General features: G+C 36.8%; 6 protein-coding genes across 6 annotated transcripts; 2 read left to right on the forward strand and 4 right to left on the reverse strand.

Moving 5' to 3' along the window:
* Positions 1-301: 301 nt before the first annotated feature.
* Positions 302-2,748, forward strand: LOC120264654 (WAT1-related protein At1g09380-like). Its single transcript, XM_039272479.1, is given in 8 exon segments — positions 302-412; positions 414-487; positions 1,365-1,427; positions 1,524-1,640; positions 1,719-1,980; positions 2,058-2,216; positions 2,299-2,450; positions 2,530-2,748. Coding segments are annotated over 8 exon segments (1,137 nt in total). The 3' UTR covers positions 2,729-2,748.
* Positions 2,749-4,318: 1,570 nt separating this feature from the next.
* On the forward strand, positions 4,319-6,361 carry LOC120265378 (ADP-ribosylation factor-like). The gene is made up of 6 exons (XM_039273251.1): positions 4,319-4,477; positions 4,730-4,800; positions 5,142-5,261; positions 5,709-5,827; positions 5,928-6,009; positions 6,106-6,361. The coding sequence occupies exons 1-6, from the start codon at positions 4,327-4,329 to the stop codon at positions 6,109-6,111; spliced, it is 549 nt and encodes a 182-aa protein (XP_039129185.1). The 5' UTR covers positions 4,319-4,326; the 3' UTR covers positions 6,112-6,361.
* Positions 6,362-6,969: 608 nt separating this feature from the next.
* On the reverse strand, positions 6,970-9,583 carry LOC120265383 (ABC transporter I family member 20-like). The gene is made up of 7 exons (XM_039273257.1): positions 9,348-9,583; positions 9,153-9,267; positions 8,359-8,478; positions 8,156-8,251; positions 7,891-8,043; positions 7,733-7,810; positions 6,970-7,362 (listed from the first exon to the last, which is right to left on the reverse strand). Exons 1-7 carry the CDS (start codon positions 9,554-9,556, stop codon positions 7,123-7,125), a joined length of 1,011 nt encoding a protein of 336 aa, XP_039129191.1. The 5' UTR covers positions 9,557-9,583; the 3' UTR covers positions 6,970-7,122.
* Positions 9,584-9,947: 364 nt separating this feature from the next.
* Positions 9,948-11,755, reverse strand: LOC120265368 (putative pentatricopeptide repeat-containing protein At1g02420). Its single transcript, XM_039273242.1, has one exon. The coding sequence runs from the start codon at positions 11,731-11,733 to the stop codon at positions 10,162-10,164; it is 1,572 nt and encodes a 523-aa protein (XP_039129176.1). The 5' UTR covers positions 11,734-11,755; the 3' UTR covers positions 9,948-10,161.
* A 1,959-nt stretch (positions 11,756-13,714) lies between these two features.
* On the reverse strand, positions 13,715-15,165 carry LOC120265372 (galactinol synthase 2-like). Its single transcript, XM_039273245.1, is given in 5 exon segments — positions 13,715-14,104; positions 14,194-14,307; positions 14,309-14,443; positions 14,445-14,654; positions 14,741-15,165. Coding segments are annotated over 5 exon segments (1,017 nt in total). The 5' UTR covers positions 15,077-15,165; the 3' UTR covers positions 13,715-13,882.
* A 1,696-nt stretch (positions 15,166-16,861) lies between these two features.
* LOC120265371 (chloroplast stem-loop binding protein of 41 kDa b, chloroplastic-like) lies at positions 16,862-19,522 on the reverse strand. Its single transcript, XM_039273244.1, has 10 exons — positions 19,292-19,522; positions 18,637-18,771; positions 18,447-18,533; positions 18,202-18,292; positions 18,073-18,127; positions 17,935-17,995; positions 17,629-17,850; positions 17,432-17,548; positions 17,259-17,348; positions 16,862-17,188 (listed from the first exon to the last, which is right to left on the reverse strand). The coding sequence occupies exons 1-10, from the start codon at positions 19,424-19,426 to the stop codon at positions 17,009-17,011; spliced, it is 1,173 nt and encodes a 390-aa protein (XP_039129178.1). The 5' UTR covers positions 19,427-19,522; the 3' UTR covers positions 16,862-17,008.
* Between the last annotated feature and the right edge of the window lie 815 nt (positions 19,523-20,337).

The following is a 20,337-nucleotide window of genomic DNA, read 5'->3' on the forward strand; positions in this document are numbered from 1 at the left end:
TTCTCCATTCTCTCTTTCTCTACAACCTCAAGCAAATCATGGAGGAAAAAGAAAAAAATAAAAAAAGGACAAAAATGGTGGTGTGTTACATGCAATGTCTTGTACGCTTTCTGTTACTGCTAAACAAAGCGCATATCCTGCAGAACGTCAGGATCAGTTTTAATTGCTATCTTTCTCACTTCAAACTTACTTTACGTGTGCTATATAAAGCTCTACACTATATAAAGCTCTATAATAGAGCCCTCTTTTCTTGGGTAGTAGTAGTAGTAGTTGTTGTTTAGAGGAAGAGAAAAGAAAGAGAATGGGAATAGAGGAGAAGGAATGCACCCCAAGCTTGGCAATGGTGATAATTCAAGTGGGATATGCAGGGATGAATGTGCTATCAAAGTTGGCAATGGATGCAGGAATGAGTCCCTTTGTTTTTGATCACATATCGTCAGATTATTGCCACCTTCTGCATTCTTCCTGTTGCCTTCTTCCTTGAAAGGTATTATATATATATATATATATATAGAAAAAAATCAATAACTTTAACTAAATATCAAAGCAAAAAAAAAAATCAAACAATCACTTCTTTTGAGCTTGTTATAAATTGAACTTATTTATTCAAGAGTTTTACCCAAAAATCACTTAAATTTATATGAAAGAGACGTTGCATGCATGAGCATCCAAAAAGGGTTATAAAGAGAAATATGACAGTCTTGCATGGTGTGTCATTCAGTGGCATTTCCCATGTGTCCAGTGCCAGATGTGCTTGTTGTTATTAAGAAAGACAAAAAGAGCTGAGCTTTCTATTTCTCTCTCTCTCTCTCTCTCTGTGTGTGTGTGTGTATATATATATAGAAGATCTAGAAGACTAGACCTCGCTACATCTTCTACATACTTAGTTTTCACCACCTTTTCTCTCTCAAAAGAATACATACATAGATACATCATTTACTTCTTTAAAACCATCAAGAAGATCAGAAAGGAAAGCATATATATGTATAGAAAGAGATTTGGAGATCTGGAGATGGAGATGAAGATAGAGAGAAAAGAAAAAGCTCAAGCAATATATGTTCCAGTAATGGTATATGATAGCAGTGCAAGTTGGGTATGGTGGCTTGAATGTTCTTGCAAAGATGGTCATGGATTCAGGCTTGAGCCCTTTCATTCTTACCTCCTTCTCTTTAATATATATCTTCTCTCTCCATTTGCAGACCTCAAGCCTTCATCTTTACAGAGAAAGAGAGAAAGATATATATATATATGTTTAATAAGTTAGCATTAATTGTTTGGCAGTCTTTCTTGAAACCGTTTCTAAACTGCATTTGTCTTCTTCTCAAAACCAACAAACAAAAACAATGACTTTTTCTTTTTCAGAAAAAAACTCAAATGAAGATCACAACTAGTGTTCTTTTCCAGATCTTCTTGTGTTCATTATTCGGGTAATTAGTTAATCTTTCTTAATTATTTTTCCTTTCTTTGTTATCTCTAAACTAAAATAACATGCTAATGAGAAATGGTTCACACTTCACATGCAGTGCTACAATAAACCAGTTGTTGTATTTCATTGGACTCAAGTACTCATCTCCAACCATTGCTTCTGCTCTTAGTAACATGCTTCCGGCCATCACTTTCGTCATGGCCATTCCTTTCAGGTAATTTAATTTGTTTCTAACATGGTATCAGAGCTAATATAACTTTCTATATTTACATAACATCATATTATTCGACAGAATGGAGACGGTAGGAATACGAACAATGGCCGGACAGGCAAAAGTTGCCGGAACATTAATATGTGTGGGTGGTTCCATGCTCATGACATTCTACAAAGGAAGTCTAATTAAAATGTTTCCATCACACATCCATTGGAAATACGCCGAGGAAATGACGGCAGCCAGTGTCGCTTCCCCGGCAGCTGCCGATCATAATCTTGCTCTCGGAGCAGCTCTTGTTGTCGGTAGTTGTTTTGCCGGGGCTATTTGGTACATCATTCAGGTTCATAAACTTATAAGCTTAAACTTTTAGGTTGAATCAAGTCCAGATAATATAATAACAGCACAATTATATCGCAGGCGAAACTTAGTAAGAGTTTCGCGTACCCATACACAAGCTCGGCGATAATGTGTGCCATGGCCGGAATGCAGTGCATTATCATTAGTGTAATTGTGGATAGAAATACATCAAAATGGGCACTTGGTTGGGACATTAGACTTGCAAGTGCAATCTATACTGTAAGTGATAATATATAGTAATTTTTTTCCAAATAGAGTTTTACAGTAAATATTAATTAACTAGATATATAATTGTTTTCAGGGAGTGATAGGATCAGGATTAGCAGTGTCTCTAATGGCATGGTGTATTCAGAAAAGAGGCCCTCTCTTTGTCTCTATGTTTAGTCCTCTACTTCTTGTCATTGTTGCCATCCTTGGCTGGGCAATACTTGATGAAAAACTCTACGTTGGAAGGTATATATATATATTTGTGTGTTATTTAAACTATATATTTATATAATTAATATTTATATGTTTTTGTGTTTTGGTTTAGTGTGACAGGGTCTGTGTTGATAGTGGGAGGATTGTACATGGTGTTATGGGGGAAAGGGAAGGAGGAAAAGAAAGGAAGTGGGAAAAAAGGGATGGAAGTGGAGGAAGTGGAGAATGGAGAGAGTTTGGGTATTGGTTTACCATTGTATGCAAGTGCTACTAGTAATGGAAATGAAGCACAAGGTGGAAACAAGGCATAATTAATTAAGGGAAGTGAGAAATTAATGGAAGTGGAGTTGGATTTCTAGCAAGTGGAAGCCACTTTCATTGATTGCTTTTTCTCATTTGTGGAACTTGGAAAAGTGGAAGTGTTTTCATGATAAAAATGAAGGAAATTTATGCTGTGATTTTTGCTTGTTTCATGGACTAATTGAAGAGCTTTGAAGTTATGTAATCTTTGATTTGAAGCTAAAATTACCTTAATTATCAACAAGCTAATCATCACTTAAATGTTAATTAAAACAAAAGGCATATACTTAAATTACATATTTTTAAAAATAAGAAAATAATAATCCAAGAAAATAAGATTAATTGAAAACACAAACAAGTGAGGTAGTCTAATGATTTTTTATCTTACTTGTATTTGAGAGATCTTGAATTCAAATTTTTTTAAGCACGATACAACAAAAGTAAAAAAAGGTCGCAATTTATCAAAAAAAAAAAAGGAAAAAGAAACACAAATAAATGAAATGAATATATCAAAGATTCAAGGGGTTGTGTGTGATTGTGGAGAATAAAAGAGGTTTGTGTAAATACTTGAGTTTTGTAAGGAGGTATATGAAAAAAGTTCTTAGGTTTTTTTAAACTATATATATATATATATATATAATACTATGGTTTCGTGTTTTTCGAAGGCCAAGATCTCGATTTGGTCTCGGTTTCTCTGGTAATCTCTTCTTCTTCTTCTCTTTCTCTTTGAATGAGGTTTGGATGCTTTTGAATTCGCTGGTTTTCTTGCGGGATTTGATGGATTTGATGTAAAATGTTGAGAATAATTAGTTTTTTTTTTTAATTTTATAATGATTCGGTTTGGATGTTCCGAATTGGTTGGATTTCTTGCGGGATTTGATGGGAGTGATGGGATTTAAGCAAATGCTGTTTTTTTGATTATATTTATAGGTTTCCAATTGTTTAGATTTATTGTAGAGATTGACGGATTTGAGTGGAAATGCGGGTTTTTGGTGTCGTGGATGAGGAATTTTGAGTTTATTTTTTTAGGTTTTCATCAGATCTGATCGGCATTTGTTTTGTGTTGTTTATTGATTAGGTTTAGATCTCTGATAGCTCCTTCCATGGAGGAACTGCCTTGATGTATTTTTGTTCTGGCACTTGGATCTTTTTGGACATTGGTGATCATGGATGTGTTTTCCATAGTTAGTGCTATGTGGAATAGTGAATCATCCTCAGTTTTTATTGGGCTAATTTTTTTTGCTAAATCTTTTGATATAGTGTAGAAAAGTTGTAGATCTGGATTTGAAGGATTTTTGGAAAAAAGAAAAATAAGGAGAGCCTGCTTTTGTGCATTCAATTGAAATTGCATGTTTTCTGTTACCACAGAACATTTAATTCACCTTTGTGTATTCTCTTCCTTTTCTTAAGATATTGAAACTTTTTGTTCTTCAGATAGAATTTTTTTATTTGCTTCTATTTTCCACTGTCTTACATGAGTTGTAGTTGTTATTGGTAAATGCTATCTGTTTCCTGTTTAGTTGAAGGAGTATGCCCGTGTTGTATAAATTACTTTTCCTGCTACGTGTTGACATGTTTTTTTGTTTTGTTACTTGTTTTAGATTTGAAAATGGGGCTTTCCTTCACCAAGCTTTTTTTAGTCGACTTTTTCGCCAAGAAAGAAATGCGTATTCTTATGGTTGGTCTTGATGCTGCTGGTAAGACCACCATTTTGTACAAGCTCAAGCTTGGAGAGATTGTGACTACCATTCCCACCATTGGTATGTGCTATGTACCTTTGAAAGGATATAGTGTTAACACCTCTTTTTAGTGTGTTGACAGTAAACTCTTTAGGAAGCTTTGTTTCTCTTTCATTCTAAGTGTATGGTTTTTTTCCCCTTGTAATTTCGTTTTTCATTTGAGGAAAGAAACCATACTGGATTATTAACTTTGCATGTCTATATGCATAGGTACATAATATATATATATATATATTGCGAACTATGATTAACATATTCTTCTTTGTATGCCAGGATTTAATGTTGAGACGGTGGAGTACAAGAATATTAGCTTTACTGTGTGGGATGTTGGTGGCCAGGACAAGGTATTCTTATCATTGAAGTTTTCTGAAAATATCTATGTATCAGAGACTTAATGATGTGGATAACCACTGATGCTCAACTGTCATGATACTAATTTTGTTAGTATGTTGTTTTTACCCAATGTGAGTTGCCTCATTTGAGTTAGGTAATTATCCTGGACGTACTTGATTTAGTGCCTTGAAGTCATAATTTGAATTATTGCCTTTGTCCATTTAGTGGAGTTTTAATAATTAAATTTACAGTTTGTAGCGTATACTTTTATTGTAGTAAACACCATGGTTACTATAAAATTAATTTTAGCGAGAATTTGATAGCTAAGGCTTTCTGGTTACTACTTTGACAGATCCGGCCCTTGTGGAGGCATTACTTCCAGAATACTCAAGGCCTTATATTTGTGGTTGATAGTAATGACCGTGACCGTGTGGTTGAGGCAAGGGATGAGCTTCACCGGATGCTCAATGAGGTAAATCATCACATTTTTTTTCTGATCAGACTGGGCCATAATATTGCACCTGTTTCAGAACACCACATATATAATTCTGTTACTGTATGGTTGTGGACCTGGAAACTCGTATTGATTATCAGCATTTTCAACCTGTACATAGATATTCACATGTGATCTTGGGTCCTGTTCTTCTTAGCTGATGCGGTGCCTTTGCTTTTTCCATACCCATCTAATCTTTCTTATGTTACATCTATTGTTCGGTTACTAGGATCTATCAAATTGAGATGTAATCATTTTCTATTGCTTTTTAAGCACGCATATAAGTAATTACCTTTTTATTTGAGAGCATCCTTAGCAAGTCTCCCATACTATCTTGGGTTGATGTACTTTATCAGCCATCAGCTCATCATTCCTTTGAGGTTTGGCTTGGAAGTAGTGTATATCATATTTTGATTTCTCATACAGGATGAGTTGAGAGATGCAGTGTTGCTTGTGTTTGCAAATAAGCAAGATCTCCCGAATGCCATGAATGCTGCAGAGATCACTGATAAACTTGGCCTGCATTCCCTCCGTCAACGCCATTGGTAAGAAATGCACAAAATCAAGCTCTTGTTTTCAGTGCACTTGTTAAGAATTCTTCTGTCTTCATAGTAACTGAACAAATTTTTTGTCAATTGCTGGCAGGTACATCCAGAGCACTTGTGCCACTTCTGGTGAAGGTCTTTATGAAGGATTGGACTGGCTCTCAAACAACATAGCCAACAAGGTTTGAATTAAATATGAATACGTTTTTATTTATGTATATATATATATATTGTTCATGTTCGATTAAAGCAATAAGTTGCTGCTGATTTTCATGCAGGCATAAGTATTGCTGGTCTGTTGCTGCTTTTGGTCTAATTAGCAATATATATAGAGAAATAGCGAAGCCTTGCTCTTATATTTCTTGTGTGTTGTCTTGTTAATCAAATTTGGTTTTGCCAAAATGTTTGTTGTTGATGTGTAACCAGATGTGTATGAAAATTTGTTGTTATTATTTAGGTGGTGTTAATTCTTTTCTCTAATTACGTGTTACTTTTCCATTTCTGATAATTTTCATGCAGAGGCTTTTGTTGCTCTGGCCTCATGTTTTGACGTATATACATGCATGTATTTATCTGTGTATTAGTGTGTTTATATGTTTGTACGTGAATTTCTAGGTATATGTATAGGGTGATTATCTAATTGTTTGACCTTTAAAAAAACTTTTTAAATTTCACTGCTTGAAAAATACGATTCAGGTTTTTAATTCTGTCATGAAAGTCCTTTTTATCAAAAATTTTTAAAAACTCAAGTTATCATTTCTGTTATTAAGTATTGAAAAATTAAAAAAACAGAAAAACCAAAAGGCCCGAAAAAAATATTCAGAATTTTTAAAATAAAATTATTGAAATTTATTTAATATAATATACATGTGAATTTATTCACATACATTGTTAACATACGTTTTAATTAATATAATATATTTAAGAATAATAAAAGGATAATCTTTTCAATTTCTTGGTGTTTGTACACGTGTGAACTTCCAAAATATGAAAAGAACATCCTTGCAAGACTGCTACTTATCAATCATGTATTAAGATATATTGATGGCAGGAAAACACTTAAAACCTACTAATTAAATCAAATAAACTACGGTATCAATAATTAAAAACATGAGACAACAAATTGTGATGATGCTTAGAAATAAATAGTAATTATTTTTTTTTTTTATAATAACTATAACTTTGTGATTCACCTATGTTTATTGCACACATGAATACATACATAATAATAAGTAAAATATAATAAGAACAACACAAATCAGCAAAGTTTTTCAAAAACCCTGTTTAATCACCAATCATTGCCTGAGAACTCTGTTTGAACTGAAGGTGAAATTTTCTTCTCCAGCTACTGTTGAATGCAGCCTCCCAGCAGCCCACCCATTGTTAACAACTCGCACGGCGCTCTTCGCTGGATCTCCGATCACACGGGTGCCTTCCACTGCCCTATCAAATTCTTCGAGACCCTTTAACTTCCTCTCTTTTCTTCTCTTCCTGTCTTCGTCCCTTTCTTTCCTCAGCCAACTCTCAACTGTTCTCTATACATCCCAAGAACCATTAAAATTAATGTACCATGGTACAACAAGTATTGATAACATATAAAATAGACTGATTGGTTCTAGAAATGCATGCCCTTTATTGCTGAAAAATTTATCTCTGAATGAAGTGATCTGCTAACTAAGATCAAGAAGGCAATGCTGCAGTGCCAATTGTCAAAGGCAATGAGACATATATAGAGTTTAGAGGGCCTTCATTTGGAAAAGATCATTTCAATGTCCTAGAATGACTTGGAGAGAAAAGATGACCTTTTGTAAATTTTAGCATTTCATGTTGTTTTCATTCACAATCCACTCTGATCAACAACCATTCACTATTGGAAACCATCAATTAAGCAATCAGCTTACTTACCATCAGAGATAAATTACTCATTTCTTTCACTTTTGCCAGAGGCAAAGCTAACTGCAACTTCCCATGTGCAACATAAACCTGTCATACAAGTATTGAGACAGTTAAAATGCAAAAACTTCAATTAAAAATCTTATTGTGGAAAAGTGAGACAAACTCACTATATGAGTAGGCCAATTCTCAAGGCCATCAAATATATGTGTAGCATATATTATTGTAGCTCCTCGTTCCTCGCAATCTTTTGACAAATATTTCAACAGATTGGCTCTTGCCAGCACATCTAGATCGACTGTAATCTCATCAAGAAGAAGAACCTAAGAGAATAAAAGAGATCCAATTTCTTACAATTAATGATGATTTCAAAAGACAACCATAAAGTAGAGAATAGCAAAACATAATGCAGAAAAGAGTTCCCAGATTTGAGACCTTAAATGGTTTAAGAAGGCCCATACATATTTGTACCCTTCTCCGCTGACCATCTGATGATTTATGCATTCTCCATGACAGATCAATGTCTAAAACCTAACACAACAATATTTGGCAAGAAATAAACAACTTCCTAAGTAGTGTTTGTCTAGTCTGAATAATAGATTTCACAATACAATATCAATTTAAGTCAAATGCATTACTTTAATTAGTTCATCTCTCCTTTGGGGGTCAACACCAGTGACTCCGTAAATCATTTTCTCTGCTGAGACATCCATCTGTATAGACACCTCAAAACCAGCAAAAGCAACATCTCTCCTCCACTGCAGCAAATTTCTACATCTCAGAAACATATATTTCCAACTTTGCCAAATACAACCATGAATAAACTCACTAAACATATAAATCACACAAATAAAATGGACAACAAGCTTCAAGACTTCCCTCTACTAATGATAAATGATTGGCCTTATCTAAACATCAAAAACTCAAATTGTAAAGCATACTTAATCCAACAAATAGATCATCAACCTAATAAGTAAAATCATCTAAGATTTTACTCTTAACACAAACTACCAGCCTCTACAAGTATGTATGTCTTTCTAAGACCAAGTCATCCCCCCATATTCCAATCTTTTATTTTTAAAAAGAAAAAAAGAAAACGTGGACAATTCTTAAGCCATAGACATATCACTTGGAAGAGTATAATTGCCACAACTAACACCACCAAATCACCAAATTGTGGAACAAATTCCAAATTATCAACTTTTCTACGTTTATAACAAACAATCACCCTCACTCCCCAATCAAAAAACAGCTTATCAAACTAAAAATCCACATAAAAAGCTCTGATTCAAAAATTTCATATAAAGAAGATTTCAAATTGATACAACAAAAAAAGAGGATTGTAACTAAGCACCTCAATTAAGATCAACAAAAATTCAAATTTGGAAGTTAAGGTAAAACACTAAATCGAAAGGCAAAACCCAAACCAAACCTCGCCACCAAGGTAAGAGAGATCGCCGGAAGAAGTGAGAGCAGTGTCGTGAAAAGCAGACCTCCCAAGAACCCTAACCATCTCCGGCCCAACCATGTGCTTCCCTCCCAAAAATCTTCAAAAATCGTCGTCTTCCCTACAATCAACACAGATCCCAAGGAAAATCCAGATCAGATCACTACGCAAACAAGAAACGAGAGAACCAAATAGCAAGAGAAAGAGCTCTCACCAGCACCATTGGACCCGACGAGAAGACAACGATTTCCAGCATGGAGGGTGAGCGAGAACCCATCGATGAGTGGGGCCGATCCCGGTGGTGGGTGGCCATCGATCCCCGGATAGGTGAAGCTAAGGTCCTTGATCTCCACCGTCGTGCTCCTCTCGTCGGCGATCGCTTCTCCCATGGCTCCAGCTCCTCTCTCTCTCTCTCTTTCGATCCCTTGGCTGTTATATACCCACATTGCCGGGAAAAGAGTCTCGAGATTCGTGAGAAAAATCGATCGCGAGGCAAATTTACGGTTGGATTTGCACACGCTGGTGATAACGGATTCGGGTCAAAAGCTTGCAAGATCCGACCTGTTTCCATAACTACATCGTGATCCGAAACTAGTACTGATTTACGGTTGGATTTGTACATTAGTGACTGTCGGTGATTGCGGATTCGGGTTGTAAACCATTGAGGATCCGACCCGTTCTATGTTGTTCAGCTAACCGAGCGCTTTATAGCTGTATGAATACAAAGTGAAACAAACAGAAGAAGAAACACAAGAATGAACGAAAACTTTAGCCTCAAAATGCAACTAATTCCGATGCAAAATTCAATGAAACATTGAACTCAGTTTTTTACTACATCTGAAACCTTTTTCGGCTTCTTCCAACTACAAAGATGATTAAATAACACATACAAAACCAATGTGCACAAGCCCGGCCATATCATTTCACAGCTTAATTCTCTCATCATTTTTCACATATGATCAAATTCATTAGCATACACAAACAAAACTCGCTGTCAACTGCTTCGAATAATATTATTATTAGGCGAATGTCGTCCACAAAATGCCATCTTATCGGAAAGTGTTTGCAAAGAATCATGCCTATTTGCGAGCTCCATAAGAACCTTTATCCGTCTAAACGAAACATTGCTTGGCTTGTGACCTTTATCCACCATTTGCAAAAAACACTTCTCGGCTTCCTCCAACTTCCCAAAATCACAAAGAAGATCAAACAACACATCGGAGAACAATGTGAAGGAACCGAACCCATGCTCGACCATATCATTCCACAACTCGATCGCCATCTCCACCTTCTCCTGCCTCCGACACAATCTAATAAGAAACATACAAGACTGCGTGTTCGGCAAACAATTTTCCCTTCTCATTCTCAAGTACAAACTCCAGGCATTCTTCAACTCATTAGCCCAGTAAAAAACCCGAAAGAAGAGATTATAAGTAGTTGCATTTGGAACCAATCCTTTGCTCATCATCTCCTCCATCAAACCGAAAGCATTACCGATCCGTTTCGCAATGCAATAGTTCCGGATAGCTGCATTATAAGCCGGGACATCGGGGTAGCAACCCAACTCTTTCATCTCATTCAAAAGCTCTTTAGCTTTGTCTGGTTGGCCTATCAATCCCAACCCACCAATCAAGCTTGTGTACGAGAACACATCCGGGTTGATTTCTCTGTCGTGCATTTCATCGAACACTTTGCGTGCTTTCTCAATCTCTCTGTTTTTACAGTAGACATCGATCAAGCAATTGTAGGAGACGACATCTGGGATGACATTGAGAAGCTTCATTTCTTCGAAGAAGTGCTCGGCTTCGTCGGAGGATTTCCAGCCGGAGAGGAGGATGTTGAAAGTTTGCAAATCAGGCTTGAAATCATGCTTCAAAGAGTGGTAAACAGTGCGAGCATCGGCCATGGTTTTCTCTTGACACAGAGTTCTCAGTAAGGCATTAAACCAAACAGTATCAGAGCAAGATGAGATTTTGCTGAACCTGCGGAAGCTATCGAGGGTTTGGCGCAGAGAGCAGACCTTAGCGATGCGGCCGAGGATGATCTGGAGGGTTTTGGGGGTGATTAGGGTTGAGTCCTTGCGGCGCATTTGGACGAGCAGTTGCCAGGCGTGGGAGAAAAGGCGAGCACGTCCGAGGATGTAGAGCATGGTGTCGTAGGAGGAGGAGGAGTGGAAGAAGCCACGGCGATTGGAGGTGAAGGAGAAGAAGTGAAGGGCGCGGTGAGGGTTGGCGTGGCTGAAGCGGAGACGGAGGAGGAGGGCATCAATGAGGGAGTTGGTGAGAAGGATTGGGGACTGGTTGAGGGAGTCGATCATGGAGGATTCGGAGGGAGAGGTGGTGACGATGTGGAAGATGGTGTCCACGGCTTCGTCTTCTTCTCCATCGCCATTGTTTCGTTGTCTAGGGTTTGGAGCGGAGGAGAAGAAGGATTGATTCAGAGAAGGGAGAGCTCGAGCTCGACTTCGATTGATGATACTGAGCTTGAAAAGCATTGTTTTTTCTTTTATTATTATTATTTTGTTGGAATTTGTAAATGCTCGTGTTATATAGGTTTGCCAATGCATCCAATGTCAATACGGTGGTCTTCGCCAGTCTAGTTGTTCGTCTTTCTTCATTCTTCTTTCTTTATCTCCTCTCTTTTTTTTTCCTTTTTATTTTGAGCACCTCACTACTAGTGCGAGTCTCTTAGCTTGTGTCTTATTGTTTTGGAATAATAGACGATGTCATTATGAATAAAAAAATAAGATTAAAGCAAGATCTTTGAACCCTGATTTACAAAGTATATATACAGATGAAAGAATAATATAAAAATCCCGAGGGTGAGCGAGTATAAACAAGATGTAAAGAGATCTTAGCTAGGAGAGATTTGACTCATAAACAACTGCGAATGCGATCGTTTGCTAGTCTTGTTGTTGATTCTATTATTTTTTTATATTTTTTTATTTTTTTCCTTTTTAATAAAGTTATGATTTATCTATTTTATTATAAAACCACATATTTATTTAGAAAAGAAAAAACAAAATAAAATCCTACCGAGATTTTATTTTGAGCATCTCACCACTGGTGTGAGTCTTTTAGCTTGTTGTGTCTTCTTGTTGATTCTATTATTTTTTATTTTTCTTGTTTCTATTTTTTTTCTTTTTTTAATAAAGTTATAATTTATCTATTTTATTAAAAAATTACATCCAATGTATGTTCCAACTTGATATAGCATAATTTTGTGGGTAAAATTATTAGATTTGAAGCAATGCATATATGTTTGGGAATTCATATTAATAAAAAAAATTTATTTTTTTATTAAAATTAAATTATAGAAAAATATTTTTTTAATTATAAACTCTTTATGTAAAAATATTTTTTCCCCTATATTTTGTATGTTTTTTATGATATTCCACCTATGTTAAAAAAATGGAAAAAAAAAAAAAGAAGAAGATAAATCTAGTTCCTCATGTACGTGTGTTTTTTTTTTAAACTCACTAATGGTCAGTGCTCATCACATTTGACTTTGAAGCCATGTTTATAGTGGGTGATAATTATTTTTTATTTTAAAACCATCTTTTTGTGTAATTATTAATTAAAATCACCTATTTGTTGTTATTTTAGCCTATAAAAGAAGAAGATTTTGGATGTTAAAAACATATGTAATACATAAAGATTCTTATCGATAAAGTAGTAATAATAAAGACTGAATGTGATAGCTGTTGAATAAAATTATCATAAAATCCTTTGAATATTTTGAATGTGTAACACATAAAAAAAATAATATGTCAAATATAATTTGTACTCTTGAATCATTATTCATGTTGGATACTCCAACGATAACATAAAATAAGACAACTCATACAAATAAACATGTATAAATTTTAGTATCTTGTTTTTATTTAATCTTTTTATTTTATTTTATATCAATATTTACTCCACCTCGCAACACTTAACCAGCAGGAGGAGAAAATTATAATGAATACGGGCCCAAGAATTAGATTGATGAGCCAGCACAAGAAAATTAATTATATCAAATGTGCCAAAAAAATTAAATTGATGTGCAGACTAAGCAACTCCTTTGAAAACAAAAACATGCATGTATTTTTTCCCCCCATGAAGATGGAGTCAGACAGTCTTAATTATAAATCCAAGTTGTAAACAAGGAAATAAATGTGATGTGCACTCCCCTGAGAAATCTTACATTCTAAGCAACAAACCAAGTCTTTCCCTGTCAACCACGTCTCATCATGTAACCTCGGCTACATGGTCTACTCACCAACCTCCACGTAAATTTTTTTTTTAATTTTTATTTTTTATAAAAATAGATAAACCTCTACCTTCATTAAAAAAAAACAGTAAAAAAAACTACAAGCACAATAATTTACTAAAAACGGAAAAGATGAGCATAAAAAACACTACTATAAATTTAAAAAAAACACACACACACCAACCTCCAAGTAACACTTATGAGCAATTTAACCATAATTTAATTAAATAACTCATTCATAAGTCATAACCAATCAGATGAACACTTTCAACTTAATATAAATACAAAATCCTTTTTTTTTCTTTTTGTTATTACTATAAAAATTACATTATATATATTTTCACATTACTCAAACTATCACACACATATCACATGACCTCCCAAAAGAAAAGAAAAACTAAAAATTAAAAATAAATTAAAAGCCACACTAAATCATCAGACAAGTGTAGGCCAAAGTGGTGAAATCATGCCGCTGAAGGAGCAGTAGTATAGTGAACAACACCAGCCTCAGAGAGAGCGGCAAGCAAAGGCTGGTTCCTCTGCTCATCAACACCATCCACCAAAACTGGACCTTTATAGTCTAGAGCTTCATCGTTGTAAACATCCCACCACTTCTTCACTAACATCTTAATGTCCTCTCTATCCATGTTTGCTTCTTTCCCAGTATACCTCCAGGGCTTAGAACCCTAAATCCCAAATGAAAAATTAAGAAAACCCACCCAAAAATAATAAAAGAATGATTTTTTTCAAAAATTGGTTGTGATTGAGGACTTACCGCAGCACAGTAATGGACGACCTTGACTTTGTGCAGCTCGACGTTCTCAGGATGGCGCCATAGCATTGCTAACACGAGGTTGTAGATCAAAGGGATTGGCTTGTAGATGTCTTTTGAAGAACATGTTTAGAAAGTCTTGTTCTGCGAATGGGGTTGGGGTTGTGATGCGGACGGTGGAGAGGGAGTTTTTTTCACAGGTTGTGAGACTGGGTTCAGAGACGAACATGCCGGCGTTGAAGTAGAGAGCAGGGGCGAGGTCCCATGCTCTCTGGCCATTCCACCTTGTTTGGACACTGCTGGCAGTAGCCGATCTGGTATTGTTTGGTGTGACTCCATGTCTTCTCGCAAAAGCAATCCATCACGGCATAGAAGTGACCATCGGGGAGATCGAACAAGTAATCGATGTTTTCGTATACCTGTATGTCCGCGTCCAGGTAAATCATCTTGCTATACTCCACGAACTGCAATTAAAGCAGAGAATCACTGACCTATCAACAAGATTTGAAATTTGAAAAGAGAGATAGAGACGGATCGGAAGGATTGTTACCTCCCAGATACGAAGCTTGGAGTAGTTGATGACATAGTACGCCATGGCGAACTGGGTTTGGTTTTCCGGCGGATAAACAGGCTGGATCTCACGGACGATGCAACCTTGCTTCTCAAGAAGTTTCCGATGATCCTCCGGCACGTCAGGCAGCACGGCGACAACGAGAGGGTAAGAGGAACGCACCTTTCTCAGTCCTTTAACCAATCCAACAACACCCTTCACATAGTCACCATCTCCGGCGAGGAACGTCACGTAAGCCCGCTTCCCATTCCCGCCTTGCTTCCCAATCGCACCACCGTTCACAGCCACGGCCTTGTTCATCATCTGAGGCGCCATTACCACCGAGATCGAGCTCGAGAAAGAGAGAGAGAGAGAAGAAGAGATCACTGAATCACTAGAACTTTCCAAAGAATTCGTTGGATGTACCAAGCTTGTGTTTCCTGAATACTCGGGTTCATTGGGTTTAAATAGACCGCGAGGTTGAGAATCATCGAACTATCAAGATATCTCAACCGTACACGTGTAGGAGGTAACCATCGTGTGGTGTGGAGTCAGTTGGAAGAAATTTCTGGAAAAGGTTAATTTGGTAAAATCGCAGCTAGAACGGTCTAGATCTGTTTTACTTCCCGATCTCCAGAGTGTCTCAGCCGTCCGATTTCCCTCGAGATGGTATCAAGGTTCTTATCTTGGCTAGAACTAGAAGGCTCTTCCCTCCTTTCCTCCTCCTCAGGTACAACCTAAGCTTAAGCAGTTAACCAATGAGGGCTCTTGATCCCATCCTATGTAATCAATCGAACGGTCAGGATCTTTGTGATATATGCGGAAAATTTTAATTAAAGCAGAGCGTGTGGGTCCCACACCTCAGCAAAAGAACGAGACATAAGCCGTCCGATTTCCATCCGAGATGGAATAACCGAACTACATGTGGCTCTTAGGATTCGATTTTTGAATGACACGTGGCGAGGAGGGAGGAAGTTAGTTGGAGAAGATCGTTAGTTAATCTAGGTCGGTTTATGAAAGCAGTGGTGTGAATCACTTTATGCTTGCCACGTGTCCAAGAACAAGTTCCGCGAAGGAGCTGGATGCTGAGATACAATCACCGCCAACTGACTGTTTGGAAGTTCACCGCCTTCAATTTGGTAGAGGGTGTGATAATCTGTCCGACCCAGCGGCCGGTTTTTGTCCGACCGGAATAAAAAGGGTTTAGACGTAAGATTTGCAAATGCGGTAAGGGTCCGAGACTGAGCAGTTAGTCCGATTTAAATCCGGTACGGTCCGGACATAGAAATTCGGACAACGCCCTTTTAACCCCTAAAAACTTTAAAAGCTCTGCAACCCTAGTATCTGTTTTTAAAGTACATTCTTTCAAAAACTTTTCACAGTCTATTGCTTTTTCTATTAAAGACTAGATTTTTCATAATTTGAGTTGAGTTTTGGATTATTAATGTTTTTACATTTAATGTGAATTAAATTATTTTTCAGTATAATTTAATATTTGAGATCGAACTTAAAAATAACTTATAGAATTCGGAAAAATTTGGACATCCGGACAACCCGGTTTTAAAAATAAACCCGGGTTTGGACATCTCAAAGTTTGTCAGATTTAAAAACCTGGGCAGTCCGGACACTGAGTTTTCTATTTATATTAGTAGTTATCCGGACCCGGTTTTATCTGGACCCGAATTTTTGCCACCCCTACAATTTGGTGAGACTTGTAGCTACTTTGGGACTGGGGCGGTGATGGAACCCGAGGGGAATATTCGGTTTAGATCCGGTCCAACGTGTTGGGGTTTTCTTGTTTGACTAAACCGGTTTGGGTTTGACCACCGGCCTTGGAATTTTTAATACTAGAAGAATGGAATAGGACATCTTATCCATGAGATGGAAAATTGTGGACCATTGGATTAGAGATGGAGGGTTGGGATTGAGTGAATTTTATATTGGGAGAAGTTAAGGGAATGAGAAGGATTGATTTGAGTCAATATTTATGGATTGAAGTAGATGGAAAGTCAGTGGATTGGATTTTGTAGAAAATTGCAGAGCAGTTGGAAAGCTCAATTGTTATTTATTTAATATTTTTTGAGGTGAAAAATAATAAAAAAAAAATAGAAGATCACATCAGAAGTCCAAGAAGAAAAATACATTAAAATTGGATGTTCTATTGATAGGAAAAAAACTAAAACTAGTGTAGCATGTCATCCAATTTACAAGCCTGATAACCAGATTAAGCAATCAGAAATTTGCTGAAAATTGCCCAAGAATTGAATCTTAACTCTGAAGAACAAGAGATTTGCCGAGAATTATATCATCGGTAGAAAAGTCGGCAGCTTTACGGAAAGTTCCTCGGCCAAAGTCAAGATTGTATGAATCTGCAAGGCCTTCAATCAAGCTGAATTCTGGGGTCCAATCGAGTTCTCGAGCTGCTTTCTCAATTGATGCAAAGAAATGCTGAAAACAAGACCGATTTATCGTCATTGTCACAATTCAATATATATTAATAACCGACATCGAAATGTACCTGATCTCTGAAAGGGAAGGCTTTCTTCTTCCCGAAATCGAATTCCTTCGGATTGTAGTGAATTATCTCAGGCTCAGGAAATCCAGCAGCCTCGAAAAATACGGAAAATTATCAACATTTACAGTACATTGGATTGACAGTTATCTAAATTCATGTCAATTAGTAATATTTACCTTAGCACATGCTTTTGCTAATCCATCAAAGGTGACATATTTTGATCCAGATATGTTATACACTTGCTTGCTTGCCTTTGGATGACCGAGAACCTTAACGAAAGTAGTTGCTAAATCCTATAATTCATATTTACAGCAAAAATGTAAGTTTTTATCATCATGATAACAAAAAAGTTTTGATTGATGTTGATAATAACCTTAACATGTCCAAGCTGAGTGATCTGAATTCCAGAGCTAGGAATCGGAATCGGTCGTCCGGCTTTGAGTCTGTGGAAGAACCATTCTTCGACAGGATTGTAATTCAAAGGTCCATATATATAAACTGGTCTTATGGAAGTCCAGTTCACTCCTCTTGAATCCAACAAGCTCTCGGTTTCAAGCTTCCCTTTGTGCCTACTCTTTGGATCAACTTCATCGGTCTGTTCATCATACTCAATAAAAAACATAAGCAATTTACGGAGAATAAATTCATCACAATAACAAAATGTTATCGTCTGTCTCACCTCAAAATGAGGTAGCAGATCAGATTTCTTGTAGACTCCTGCCGACGAGCAGTATATGAACCTAAGAAAATTTTCATCAGTCAGCAAAGTGTAGTTGCAGAATTATAAATGTTAAGTGGTAAGGGAGATGATATTAACTGTTCAAGGTTCGGCAAAGCATCCAATATAGGCTCTACTTCAACAGCTTCTCGTCCTGAATTAAATTTCTTATCAGACGAAAATAAATTGCTTGTTGATTATACAATTGAAGCACGAATCGGTGATTACCGTTTATATCATAGACGACATCAAAGCCCCCGGCTGAAAGACTAGTCTTCACAAATTCAAAATCCTGCCGGTCCCCCTTCAAATGCAATACCTATGCATCATAACAGTATATGAAGTTATTCGATACAGAATCGATTTCATCCTTCACTGAATGTCAGTAAATAGTATTGCAAGATATGTCGCCTTTGATTATGTGGCAGAAAAAGCTTCGTACAAAAACATAGAACATACATAAATCATTTTACCTTTGATGAGAAATCAGTGTATTCTTTATCAGATTCTCCTGGCAATTGTTGGGTTATGGGTGCCTTCCCTCGAGTGAATAACGTCACCTAAGAAACCAAATGGCAATCAAAATCCTTTTGTCGATGTTGATCAACAGTGATCACTGAAAGAATGAATCAAAAAGGTTCTAAAGGGCAAAACAAAAAGAACCTGGTGTCCTTCTTTGACGAGGAGTCTAGAAAGGAATACACCAATGAATCTAGTGCCACCCATTATCAAGATCTTCTTCTCATTCGACGATCTCACTTGCAGTGTTCCCTTCGACTGCCATACCTTCCTTTTGTTCTACAGAAAAAATTCAAACAACTTTAAATAAAACAATGTAATTCTCCTTCCATCAATCCATAGAATTAGACACAAGAAACACAACTATAATGTAACAACTTGATAGAAAAACTACATAATTAATTCATTTGTATGCTTTCCATCAATCCAAATACAACACACAATTAAAAATCAAGTGATCTATAAATGAATACAACACAAGCACACCAGAACAATGCATCAAAGAAAAGTAAACTAAAACAGAGTTTTACTGAAACTCTATGGTTCCTTCCTCTATATAACATCATGAAACAAGTTAAGGCAAAACCATGCCATTCTTCTTCATTTGACAGAATTTCCCTCAATACAAAGAAAGTAGACAGTAATCAATAAATAATACAACACAATGTGCATCAAAGAATAGTAAACAAAAAAAGAGTTCAGCAAAACACTTAATGAAAAAATTTGAGACAAAACCAAGACTTGCCATCAATCTATAGAAGTAGTAATAACAATCAGTAAGGGATACAAACAAGCATACCTTGACTGAGAAGTTCAGAGAAGCACCATTGAAGTCAGAGACTGAAGAAGCAAGAAGAGAAGAGTGTGGAGAAAACCAAGAAGAGCTTAGGTGAGAGAACTGCCTTGGTTGCACAAAAACCAATCTTGCAGCCATTCTCTTCTCCTTCTCCTTCTCCTCCTCCCTTCCAACAACTCCCTCTCTATTTCAATGTGTGGATTGAGATAACAATGATAGCTTACTCCATTAGAGCCCATCCTTTGCTTTTCTCACTGCTGGTGAATAGGATAAGAGAGTTATGGGAGCCATTCAAACATTTTAGAGGCCTATTATGGGAAATCATGGGGGCATACTTGGAAGAATAGTTTTAGTTCTATGCCTTATCTAACCCTCCATAAAAACCCCACCTTTGAACCATTGGAATCGGATAGAAGCTGATAACGAGCTTCGAAAGAGCGACAATGGCGGCGCTTTTGAACCAGTTCTGCGGGCTGAGATGCCCGCCGGCGTCCTCGTCGCCGCTCTCCAAGCCGGCGCCGTCGCTGTCGTTGTCCACGGGGAAGAAGGTCTCCACGGTGGTCTCGGCGTACTATGCGCTCACGTCTGAGCAGAAGGAGAGGCAAAAACTGAAGGAGGTCTTTGAGGAGGCGTATGAGAGATGCCGGACTGCGCCAATGGAGGGCGTCGCCTTCACTGTTGAGGATTTCACTGCCGCTCTCGATAAGTACGATTTCGACTCCGAGATTGGCACAAAGGTGCGAGCTTTTTGCCCATCTTCTTTTTTGCTTTTTTGTTTGGAAATAGAGTCAATTTGTGGAATTTGTTGTTGTTTTGGAGAATTTGGTGAACTTTGGACGCAAGATGAGATTATGGAATGGTTTGTAAATGTTTTCAGGATTTAGAAATTGCATGAGAAATGGCTTTAGAAGACCAATTAGTTCACGGTTTATGTATATAATTGAGAAAATAAAAAAGAAGAGGTTTTTTAAGAGTTGCTTTGCAGAATTTATGAAGTTCTGATCAATTAATTGTTCTGTTCTTTGATGTTTCTGCAAAACAATATTTTT

The sequence above is a fragment of the Dioscorea cayenensis genome, chromosome 7, assembly GCF_009730915.1.
Source record: "Dioscorea cayenensis subsp. rotundata cultivar TDr96_F1 chromosome 7, TDr96_F1_v2_PseudoChromosome.rev07_lg8_w22 25.fasta, whole genome shotgun sequence".
Classification (NCBI taxonomy): Eukaryota; Viridiplantae; Streptophyta; class Magnoliopsida; order Dioscoreales; family Dioscoreaceae; genus Dioscorea; species Dioscorea cayenensis.

Coding starts and splice junctions, on each gene's coding strand:
- LOC120265378 (XM_039273251.1), top strand. CDS start 4,327: ATGGGGCTTTCCTTCACCAAGCTTTTTTTAGTCGACTTTTTCGCCAAG. Junction 4,801..5,141: donor ATGTTGGTGGCCAGGACAAG/GTATTCTTATCA, acceptor CTACTTTGACAG/ATCCGGCCCTTGTGGAGGCA. Junction 5,828..5,927: donor TCCCTCCGTCAACGCCATTG/GTAAGAAATGCA, acceptor AATTGCTGGCAG/GTACATCCAGAGCACTTGTG.
- LOC120265383 (XM_039273257.1), bottom strand. CDS start 9,556: ATGGGAGAAGCGATCGCCGACGAGAGGAGCACGACGGTGGAGATCAAG. Junction 9,268..9,347: donor TCTTGCTATTTGGTTCTCTC/GTTTCTTGTTTG, acceptor CGATTTTTGAAG/ATTTTTGGGAGGGAAGCACA. Junction 7,811..7,890: donor AGAATTGGCCTACTCATATA/GTGAGTTTGTCT, acceptor CTTGTATGACAG/GTTTATGTTGCACATGGGAA.
- LOC120265368 (XM_039273242.1), bottom strand. CDS start 11,733: ATGCATTGGCAAACCTATATAACACGAGCATTTACAAATTCCAACAAA.
- LOC120265371 (XM_039273244.1), bottom strand. CDS start 19,426: ATGGCTGCAAGATTGGTTTTTGTGCAACCAAGGCAGTTCTCTCACCTA. Junction 18,128..18,201: donor TGTCGTCTATGATATAAACG/GTAATCACCGAT, acceptor AATTTAATTCAG/GACGAGAAGCTGTTGAAGTA. Junction 17,349..17,431: donor TAGCAAAAGCATGTGCTAAG/GTAAATATTACT, acceptor GTATTTTTCGAG/GCTGCTGGATTTCCTGAGCC.